General features: G+C 47.0%; 1 protein-coding gene across 1 annotated transcript; it reads left to right on the top strand.

Moving 5' to 3' along the window:
* The first annotated feature begins 8,774 nt into the window (after positions 1-8,774).
* On the top strand, positions 8,775-10,322 carry LOC124664709 (putative serpin-Z8). Its single transcript, XM_047202164.1, has one exon. The coding sequence runs from the start codon at positions 8,775-8,777 to the stop codon at positions 10,320-10,322; it is 1,548 nt and encodes a 515-aa protein (XP_047058120.1).
* Positions 10,323-12,062: the final 1,740 nt, after the last annotated feature.

The following is a 12,062-nucleotide window of genomic DNA, read 5'->3' on the forward strand; positions in this document are numbered from 1 at the left end:
TTCGGTTCATACACAAATTATGACAACTTCTCACGGATCAGCTAGAGTCGACACAAAGATCCACCAACGAAACATAGAAAACGGCGGGTGCCAAAAAGGCAAAAACACATCAGTAAGTAATTCTATGAGGAAACTGCCAGCCACCCTGGCTGTAAAAATCCCGTGCGGCTGTCTCTAGTCAGTTGCACCCAGACTCCATGATATCCTGCTCGATCCTCGGGCTGGAGATAAGAAACATACGGATCTAGTGAATAATCATAGGGATAACCCGCAAGAAGGGATGAGATTTGGGTTTATTAAACACGACTTCATTTTGTACATTCCAAATAGCCCATAAAATAGCGCATACACCCTCTCTAATGTATACAAAATCCTATGCTTTTCCTAATCTTATGATTTTCATATCCTGTGAATGAAAAAGGATCCCTGATTCGTTCCTGGTGAATTTTTCCATGCAGGAAGGGATTATGAGATTAAAGGGCCACAACACCACCCTTCAGAACAGAAACCTCAAACTCTTGCATAGGTTTGGTATCATGAATGCAGAATCAGAGACGAATGCCCAGTCTCCGGGAGAGGAGCAGCCAGTGCGCGTGTGTGCATCTTCGGCCGTGTATGTTTCCATTGCCGTGCCGCAGTTTCATCGCCTCCTTGCTGGCTGCCAGATCCAACTACTTAAATGTCTTTCTTCCAGGGATGGCGGTTCCATCGTTGAAGAGGTTCCTATGGACAAGGACTTTGTAGCTCTCAGGCATATTGAAGAGGTTGGCACTCCATTTGTTTATTTCTCCCCCCTCATCCGCACTCTGCATACTTCATTGCTGTTGAATTTGCAATGCAGGATGTGATAACACGATTCTCCGCGAAACTGGACCAGATCAAGGGCCACAACACCATCCTTCATAAGAAAACCATGAAAAACTCGAGTCGCTGTGGCTTGGCCCTTACATCGTCACAAAAGTAATTGAAGGAGGAGCATACAGAATCAAGGACAAGAAGACGGGAATCGCCGAGCCAAATCCTTGGAACGTGGCGCAGCTCAGGCGTTTTTACGCTTAGAAGGCGAAATATAGTCTCCTTTGTAAAACATACAATGTACTGAAACGCCCGCGAGTTTTCATACGCACTCTTTTCCTTTTTCGGGGCACCGAGTGGGGCCGGGAAAGGTTTTTAATGAGGCGGGCTCGCGGTGCTGCAATATAATAAAGATAGTGGAGTTATATATCTTTTCGACAGGCTCGGGGGCTTGCACTCAGAAGATACAATATATATATACACAATGTCGACGAATACAACTTGCAAAATATCTCGCCTTGGTGCAAAGCACCTCGCAAAAATAAAACAGCGATGCAAAAAATAGTGATCCACATAAGCTCGAGGGCTAACGCCTGCAAAAACAGTACTCAATATAATTTATTTTGCCTTGGATCAACCTCGCATTATAAAAAGAAAACATCGCCACCAAAACGCCCGGGGGCTTGACAATGAAAAATAACAAATCTAGTGACTTTACAATATAGATTATGTCTACAACATACAGGATACAATTCTTGGGCAATAAAATTTCAATTGTTGCCCAGTATATTATCTATGGTCAACCGTTCATTAGTTACAGCACGAGTACTATGTTCAGCATAGCTGCCCTTCACGAAGAATTCGGCGTCCATCCGAAGAAGCTCGTCCATCATGTCCTCTGCAACAGGGGTCACAATGTCATCATATTTGCCGAAGTTCCTCTTCCTCTTGCAATCCTAGTGGATCTTCTTTTTATTGTGTATCTAGGAACCATATATATAGACGGAAGAGGTTGTCCTCAAATTTCAACCTTGATGTTTTATCTCCGTGTTCTTGTAAGCCAATGATTAAGTTGTGGTTATTGCCCCAGTCTTGTTTGTAAAGGTTCGATTGCCCCCTTCAAGTGTACCGCTTAGTGGATCATGGCACCTTGCATTGTGCAAGGGCACAAGGAGAATAAGGTGAGCCTTAGTGGTGTTTGGTGGGGTTTGTGTTCATACCCTAAAGTTGAAAAAGATAAAAAAAAAACTGAGAGTCGCTTAATCCCCCTCCCCCCCACTAATGGATCATACGATCCTTTTAGGAACAAAGCTGAGGAAATAATTTTCTCTGTGATGGCTAGAGTTAAACAGAGCAAATTTACCTCAATGTTGGAGTTCAAGTTTTCAAAGACATATGTCCTTGCAACTAATTTATACGTTTCTTCATAATTTTATGTTTAAAAAAAAATATTATTGTCTATGGCTAGGGTCTAATTCTTAAAGATTTCAATATTCCATGACAATTACATATACTATTACTACTTTATGTTTTTTAAATCTTCGAATAAAAATGTCCTTAAGATTCGGTTTGGATTTTGAAGAAACATAAAAAACATAAATCCTAATAAGTACGAAGATCGGGTCAGAGACCATTCTCGAATGAGAATTTAAGGTAAAATTGATGTACTATTATCAGAGAAAGCTTTTCGTGTTATTATTCCATTATCTTCAATCAAGTAGATAAAGAGTGTCGTCGTATTGCTACTATATTTATCTTCCATTGCTGTTCATATTGAACAAATAAAAAGAGCATTTGATTCAACGGATTTCCAATAGATTTTCTTGGACGATTTTAATCCTTATTTTCAGTAGATTTTATAGGAGAGTGTTCATCCACTCCAACCAATTGGAAATAATTTATCCGATTCTTAGTATCCTTCCTATCATGCAATACACAAGATGACATGGCACTTGAATCCTGTATTTTTTTATTCTGTTGTTTTAGAAAATCCTCTGAACCGAAGGAGGTGTCTGGCCCACGATTCTGCAACACCAGTTAGTTAGTTTTCCAATGCACCGGTTAGTTTTTTTTTTTTGATGGAAATCCACCGGTTAGTTTTGTTGGCAAACACATTTCCTCATGGGTAGAGATCAACGTTGTGTCTCTGTTCCCCGTGGTGATCCGTTAATGCCACGGGTGTCTACAACAAGAACTGTGGTGTGAGGAATCTACTGTGCTCCAAACAGGGGAATGTACAAGATTCGTGGGAATCTACCATCGGTCACTGTACATACCAGCTACCCATACGCACGTCTGTCTCAAGTGATATAAGTATGTACAGTATCTAGCAGAAATACAGAATGCATGGCCCCGGCACGGAAAAATGACGGCATCTGAAGTGCGAGGCCTACTGTTGGGCAAGTCTACGAATGCATGTAGGCATGTAGCGCACCAATCAGCACAGCATCGGTCGGTAGAACTCGCCCCTGATTCGTTGCATAGGTGCGCCTACGCCTACGCTCATTCGTCATCAGTAAGTACTACGGAGTACCAGCTCCGTCTTGATCAGTTCCGTCCGTGAGCTATTTGCTCCAGGCATTACTAGTGTTTGTGAATTCTGATTCCCTAATTAAATCACCAATGGTGCTTTGGTGGTTGGATTAACTAGTCACGGTCTCCAAGCGGTCCTTGTGAAAATTACAAGCGCAAGAGGAGCCTGGACTCCGAACTCGGTGAAGCATCTTTGTCGCGTGGGGATGGCAACACATGCCCGTACGCTCGCCTCCAAAACGCCCCATTATTTTTTCTGCTATGCAACACCAACGAGGCCGATAGGGATGTGAGATAACCGCTACTCGGACGCAGCGTAGTACTATTCCGCCACATTCTTTCCTGCGTTTTCTTTTCTTTCAAAATTGCTATGTCTCAGTTATTTGAGAATTTCTTAAATCTCGGTCATACATAAAAAAAAAATTAGTAGTTAGTTGTACTTTTTGTTGGAGAAAAGCAACTGAAGAGTTACACTTTTGTTTAAACTGCAGTTACACTTTGTAGTTTGGGAGACAACAAACCCTTTTCTTTCATCCTTATCCGATTGCTCGAGTAAGAAGAGACGTACATCCATGTTTTTATTTAGTTCGCGTTATGGTTTTAGTTAAAGTTAAACTTTTTAAATTTTGTCCATAATTGTAGGGAAAAATATCAATATATTTAATACCAAATACATATAATACTCCCTTCGATTCATATTACTTGTCACTAGTATAGATGTATCTAGAATTAAAATATGTTAAGATACACCTATATTAGTGACAACTAATATGGATCGGATGGAGTACAAAAATTTAGTTAATCAATAGATTGTATATTATAATTGTTGATATTATTTTCTAAATATTTGGTCAAAGTCTACAAAGTTTAACTTTGGCTAAACCCAGAACATGAAGTAATTGTGAACAGTGGGAGTAGCATCTCACCGTTACTACTGATGCGAGTGGCTAATCATGTAAGCAGAGATTCTATTTTTTAAATAAATCTAGTTTGTGCGTATCTTGATGTCTTGATTAGTTTCTAACATTACGTCCTTACAGAGAATTGATGCAACAGAGAATAAATAACCTTCCATGCAAATTATTTTTGCCGACGAAAATGGACGAGATGTTTTTTGCACTCGGGAGCATATACTCCCAATTTTTTAGATAACTTTTAAACATAGTTCAAAATAAAAAAAGTTAAATAAAAAACCGACTCGTAAATCTCGATATTATATGTGCTCATAAAGTTGTTTCACGAAAAACCGACATTTTTTGTGTCTTGTGTAAAGAAGACAAAGTTGGTGCTTAAAAAAGCTTTCACAGAACATGTCTTAATCTTTTTCACGCAGGACACAAACATATTAATTTTTTGTGAAACTTGGCGTGAAGCAAGTACTCCCTCCGTTTCAGTTTACTAGTCCAACAGTTATCTCTAGGTCGTTAATTTAACCAAATTAACATAAAATATATATTACAAAAATACCATTAAAAACTTTAGATTTTATATTTTCTAATAATATAATTTTTTATGTTATATAATTTATATTATATAGATTAAATTTAACGACCTAGTTACACGTGCATGCCTAGTAAATGTGATAGAGGGAGTAGTATTGTTTCGTTGGGTCGTTGGGTGCAGCCGGCTTGGAAGACCACGGCAGGGCGTCCAATGGCAGCAATAGTATACATCGGGATTCGGAAGATGGTAGAAAGGAGCTGCACCAACGAGCCAACTGTACGCATGTGAGCCTGTGGTACCACCACCAAAGCCCCCACACCTCCCATTTCTCGCATCTGCAGAAGAATGTTGATCTTTTTATTTTTTTCCTTTTTAACTTTTCAGGGGTTTGTACGAGCCCATCAATGGGTTCACTATATCCGCCCCGACTGCTTTCGGCCCAGCCACAGAAGACCCCCGGCAGCATTCTAAACAGGCCAGGTAGACTTACACGGGAGCTCCTATACGCCGAGCTGGTCGGGCACGCCCCCCCGGGCGTATATGGGCTCGGCCCATTTAGTTTGATCGTTGTTTGGATGAACGTCCCCCGGCGTGGCTTACTGGGCCCGGCCCAACAGAAACAGGTAGGATTTTCTTTTTTCGTTTCTTTTCTGTTTGTTAAAATTTTACTATTTGAATATTTTTGAAAACTAAAAATTATCAAAATCTGAATACTTTAAAAATTAAAATTGAGCATCTCTGCTTTGAAATTTTTTTAAAAGATTTTTGCTTTTTTTTTTAAAAAAAACTTTTGAACAATTTTAAGTTTCAACAATTTTCTAATCTGAACAATTTTAAGTTTAAACTATTTTCTAATTTGAATTTTTTTAATTTGAAATATTTTCTACTTTGAATAATTTTCGATGTGAACAAATTTTAAATTTGAACAAATTTTACATTCGAACATTTTTGAAATTTGAACAAATTTTAAATTTTAAACAATTTTTGAATTTGAATAAATTTCATATTTGAACGGTTTTTAAATTTAAACGGTTTTCAAAGTTGAACGGTTTTTAGATTTGAACGGTTTTCAAATTTGAACATTTTTTAATTTAATTTTTTTCAGTTTGAACAATTTTTAGAAATTAAAATTTTCGAATCTAAAAAACCATAAACAAAACCGAAAACAGAAAAAAAAAACAGAAATCAGAAAAAGAAATCAAAAAAGAAAAAAGAAAAAGCAAAAACGAACTGCATAGGCTAAACAGACCTAAATGGGCCTGGCCCATACCCGACCAAGGTTTGCGTTCCTCGTACGCCTGCTTCACTCGAAGCCAATATGTGTCGAACGACTGATTGGCCCCGTTTATGCCGTTCATGGACACGGTCATCCAAGCTTCGGCGAGGCACTCCTCTTCCTTCGAGTCCATTTGATACGCGGTTCGGCAGGCGGCTAGTCCTTCTTCCTCTTCTTCTTCCCCTTCGACAGGTTGGCGGCGGCTTGAGTTGGCTCTTCTTCTTCTTCGTCTTCTTTTTCGACGGCTTGGCTTCCGTCGGCAACATCCTCCCCATGCTCGTTGCGCGTCGCCACAGCTGCCGTCGCCCTCGCCTCCTCTTGCGTGAAGAACCCCGGGCTCGCGGCGGCGACGGCCATGAAGAACCCCGGGCTCGCAGCGGCGGCCATGGAGCCGGAGGTGATCATCTCGTGGATCTCCTCTTCGTTCGGCGCCGCCATCGCACCGAGCGGGAGCGGCCCTCGTCGCATGGCCGGCGAGGTGCCCTCGAGCCCGGCCGCCGCTGCCAGACGTCAAGCTCGGGCGGCGGCGGCGTGAACCCGGGCGGTTGGACGTAGGCGCCCTCTTGGAACATGGCGGGCGGCGGCCGGCGAGTACATCGAAGGGGAGAAGGACGACGGGAAGCGCTTGTACCTTGCGCCGGCCATTGGCCGGGAACATGGCTCCGCCGCCGCCGCTTATGGCCATGCTGATCTTCCTCGCTTGTTCGTCCTGGGCCGCCGCCGCCTCTTGGCGGCGGCTTTCTCACCTCTCCGCCTGCCGCTTGTTTCCACCTCGCGCCGTTTCTCGTCCGCCGCCCACTCTGCGTTCGTCATGCCCGGCGACCGCTCCTTCTTCGTCCACGGCTTCCTCGTCGTCGCCTTCGGCGGCATTGTGGTGGACGAGAAGACGAGGAGGAGAGCGGTGGTGGACGAGAAGACGCCGCCCGGAACTGGAACTGGAAGACGAGGAGAATGGACAAATTCGGCGGGAGAGAATGGGGATATGCAAGCAAATTGGAGGGAATGGGGATATGCAAGCAAATTGGAGGGAAAATCGATAGGATTTGATTTTCTTGTCGCCGACTACGTGGGTCTACACGACGTTTCGTGCCAAAATCTTTCGTCCGGAGTCCCCGAGCGCGCCCCAGGGGACCGGGGATGGCGTGGGCTCGCCGGATGGATGAAGGGCCAAATCCGGACGAAAACGAGGAACCGGGGCCGCGACTGGACCGATTGACGCCGTCCGGATGGAAAAAACGTCGCTCGGGGGCCTCGTCGGGGAGACGAGTGGAGATGCTCTACATGAGTATCGTTTCCCAAATTCAGAGTTCCGGAAATGTGTTTCCCAAACGAGCAAAGCCAACGAGCCAGCACGGCAACAAACCGGCTTTGATGCGGAATAGAAGCCAGGCGGCCCAACCCAAACTACCAGTGAAACTTGGTCCAGGAAGCAAGACCGGGAGAATTCAGTTCGGGCCTGACCGAGCGTCCGGACTGCCTAGGGATTCATAGGCCGCTCCAACACGGCCCAACAAAAATGGTGCTGCGATTTTTTTTTCATTTTCTTATTTCTTTTTAAATTTTAAATTTTGTTTAAACTTGAAAATATTCAATTTTAAAATAGTTCAAACTTATTTTTAAAAATAGATAATGTTTAAACTTTAAAAAGTTCAAAATAAAAATTGTTCAAACATAAAAATGTTTAAAATTTGAAAAAGTTCAAATACTAACCGACAAAAACTAAAAAACCAGCAAAAAAGCAAAGAAAACTAGAAAACCAGAGAAAATAGCAGAAAGCCGAACCACCCCCCCCCCCCCTAAATGGGCCCGTGGGCATGTCCAGTGCATGATTGCTACATCGGCCCCGATGATTGGCCCCATAGTGAGCAATGAATAAGGTTGGCTGTTGAACGATGCTTTGGGACCCTGGTCTTCTGAGGCACCCGAACTTGCCGATTGTCATCAATAATGTTAGGCATATTCCGGTAGGAGAGTTGCAACAAAGACTCACTTTGGTGGCAATAGTGGTCGTTAGCTAGTCCAATGAGCTCGATGTAATTTTTATTATCCGCCGGGTGCTTTGTATTTCTTCTGGACTTCTATAATATATTTGGAGTTTCTCGCAAAAAAGGATATAGAAGCATGTTGTGCACGTGAGAAGATGTGGTAGACTAGAGGAAGACGGGGTGGCGACTCCCTCTCCCGAATCACATACTTCTTAGAACCCAAGTTGGATCAATTTATCCTTATCCAAATCCAATGAATTTTGAGCTACTTTGTATCGAGATCTTAACAATTGGGTACCAGAGCCATCTCCACCCACCTGATTTTTTGTTGGTACCCGAGTTCTCCACCCAAATTATGTCCCGTAAATCCCCTTTGATCATCCTCACACGCCAAAACAAGGCGATGGACAAAAACGAAGTCATAAATGAAGACCAAGGATAAAGAAAAGAAAAAATAGGAAATTGGCGCTGTATTGACCCAAACCAAAGTTACCAAACCGCCAAACCGCCATCGATCACAGAAACTGGCATACCCTCAAAAGTAAACGAAACCGACGTTGCATATGCATATGCCTTTCTTGGAAACAAAAACGAATCCGACACGGTTTCGCAATCCAAATCAGATCGTATGCCGTGCGTCTCTCCATATATACATACACGAGCCGAAGCACAAGCAGCAAGACTGGAGGACACCAAACGATCTGTACGTCCGACCGGCTCCTGCCTTTGCTTGCGCGACGATGATGGCCGGACCGAGCAAGAAGCCGCGTCAGTCCGGCGCCGGCCTGGCGGGGCTCGCCGCGCGCCTCACCAAGCGCCTCGCCGACGAGAACCCACGCGCCAACCTCGTCTTCTCCCCGCTCTCCATCTACGCGGCCGTCTCGCTCCTGGCGCCCGGCGCCCGGGGAGACACCCTGGCCGAGATCCTCCGGCTCCTGGGCGCCCGGTCCCGCGACGAGCTCGAGGAATCCGTCTCTACCATGGTGTCCGACGCGCTCAAGGACCGGTCCGGTTCCGGCGGGCCGAGCGTCGCGTTCGCGTGCGGCGTGTGGAACGACAGGACACGCCCTCTCAAGCCGGCGTACCGCGAGGCCGTCGTCGGCACGTATATGGCGGAGGCGCGCGCGACGGACTTCCATGAGAAGGCGGGGGAGGCTGCGGAGCAGATCAACGCCTGGGTCGCGGAGGTCACGAGGAACCTCATCGACAACATCGTCTCCGCCAAGTCCTTTGACACCGAGACCGACGCCGTGCTCGCCAATGCCATTTACTTCAGAGGGAAGTGGGACTTGCCGTTCTACGAGCGGAGCACGACGGACAGGCCGTTCCAGCTGCTCGACGGCGCCACGGTCGACGCGCCCTTCATGTGCAACTCGAACCGCCACTTCGTCGCCGCGTACGACGGGTTCAAGGTGCTCAAGCTGCAGTACAAGATGCAGCAACAACAAAGAGACCCTTGGTCGTCGACGGCCGGCTTGAAGAAAGACACGCAGTACTCCATGTGCATCTTCCTACCGGACGCGTACGACGGCCTGCGCACCCTCCTCGACGAGATAACGTCCCGGCCAGGGTTCGTGCACGACCACCTGCCGTCTAGCAAGGTCAAGGTCTGCCATTTCGGTGTTCCAAAGTTCAAGCTTGAGTTCCTCAGCAACGTCACCCAAATTCTCAAAGACTTGGGACTTGTGCTGCCGTTCTGCATGGGTGCCGACCTGTCCGACATGATGGAGGCCGACCGCAGCGGTTTGCCCTTGGTGGTGCAAGACGTCTTCCACAAGGCTGTTGTTGAGGTCGACGAGGAAGGCACCGTAGCTGCGGCGGTCACCATCATGCGGATCGCTCCTGGATGTGCGCCCGGGATGATGGGGGAGCCGACGGTGGATTTTGTCGCCGACCATCCGTTTGCGTATTTCATTGTCGAAGAGACTTCGGGGGCGATCCTCTTTGCAGGGCATGTCGTGGATCCTACCGATGGCAAAGCCCCTGTGCGGACAGGACAGCCTGCTGCGGCCACGGCTAGAGGATTCGAGTTGCCGCTCATGATCAGACATCCGCTGACGAGGAATGCTAGCTCCACTGGTCTGGGAACCCTCGCTGCCGGGAAGCGCCTCGCCGAGGAGAGGGCAGACAAGAACATGATATGCAATTCTATCCCCACCCGCACCCAGCCGGCACCTCTCTCCCCACCCGACCCCTCCCTGCAGCGCTGCCCCTCCACCCTCCCTCCCCCTCTCCTCCCTCCCCACCCGATCTTCGCCCCGGGTCGTCTCGCGCGAGGCGGTTCCGGGTGACGACCCAAACCCTAGAAAAGGCAGCTGTCTTCCTCTTCCCGGCCGCTGCCGCGATCGGGGTCGGCGGTGCCGGCCGCGCCCGGCTGCCAAAGGCAGGGGCGGTGGTGGCGCGCCCATGGACTCTCCTTCACGCGGAGGCGGGGTCTTTCAGGGGCGGCGACGGTGATCGAGGTGAATGAGGAAGGTACCGAAGCCGCGGCTGTCACCATGGTTATCGACACTGAAGGATGCACAATGGACAGTCGAGAGAGATCACCTCCGCAAGTGGATTTCGTCGCCGACCATCCGTTTGCGTTCTACATAGTGGAGGAGGCAACTGGCGCGGTTGTCTTCGCCGGGCATGTCCTCGACCCCTCCAAGGAGGAGCAACGGCTGAGCAGTCTATTTGGATTTCGGAACTAATCTTCGTACCAGCCATACTTATTTGATTACTATGTACTTTTGTAGCCCGTTACTTTTGGAAATTTGAGTGTGTTTGTATCAATGATGAGTATTTCTTTTATCTTATGAAATTCTGCACTGTGCTTCAGATTATTGCTTTTGATTGCATTGCGCTTCAGTTTTATTATATATTATATACTAATCGTTAGATGTGAGATGAAACCGACATACCAAGTAGTAAATACCCAGATTCAAACCTGGAGAAAAACTGAAATTACAATAGTTGCACATATTGTGTCTTTCTCTCGGGCCTGTAATTCAGAAGCGCGCTCTTCAGTGGCGCGTCGTGCAGCTAGCACCTATGAGGCTTGGCTGGGTCAGCTCCCAGACTTTGTACTAAACGCTGTTTGCGGTAACTAGTTTTGCAAGACCACCGGCCACGACAGAAATGGCGCAAGGCGTCGACGGCCTGAAACCCTCTGTGTAGCCACAAGGAGTCGTCCGTGTAGGCTACGCCGAGGGCAGCCCTCGGCGTAGCTCGTCGGCTAAGATCCTCCTCGGCAAAGTCACGTGGGCCATCGGCGTAGACCCAGCCCTCGGCGCAGCCCGTATACGCCGACGGTGGCATCGGCGTCTAGACCCTCGGCGTAGGCCACACCGTCCGTTAACTGCAAATTATTTAATTATTTATTTTTTAATTTTTAATTTGTTTTAATCTTCAAATGGGATCATTTTAATTTGTTTTAATCTTCGAGAAGCTGGGTCTCGAGCTGCCATTCAGTGCGCAGGCCGACCTGTTAGACATGGTGGAGGGCGACGGCTTTATTATGGTGGACGACATCATACACAAGGCGGTGATCGAGGTGAACGAGGAAGGTACCGAAGTCGCGGCCATCACCATGGTTATCGACACTGAAGGATGCGCAATGGACAGTCCAGAGAGATCACCTCCGCAAGTGGATTTCGTCGCCATCCGTTTGTGTTCTACATAGTGGAGGAGGCAACTGGCGCGGTTGTCTTCGCCGGGTGCTGTGGGTATACTTTATGGGTATATCAACGGCATGGCCTAGATCCGGCAAGCCCGGGTGGCCCATAGTTGGTGGTGAGGCATGTGGCCCATCGGACGGCCCAGTTGCTGTAGATCATTAAGGATGAAGTCCAGCCCAGAAACAGGAAGCCGGATCTCAACCGACCTACGAAGGAGGCCGGATCCGTGACAGCCCATGAAGTATCCGGATCCAGCACGTACTTGGAGGAAGGCGGATCCTTGACGTACACGGCAAGACATTGTACCGTAGTTAGGCAACTTGTATTCCGGCTAGGGCTCTCCATGTAAACCCTAGATCCGTGCGCCTATAT

Source organism: Lolium rigidum, chromosome 6, assembly GCF_022539505.1.
Source record: "Lolium rigidum isolate FL_2022 chromosome 6, APGP_CSIRO_Lrig_0.1, whole genome shotgun sequence".
Classification (NCBI taxonomy): Eukaryota; Viridiplantae; Streptophyta; class Magnoliopsida; order Poales; family Poaceae; genus Lolium; species Lolium rigidum.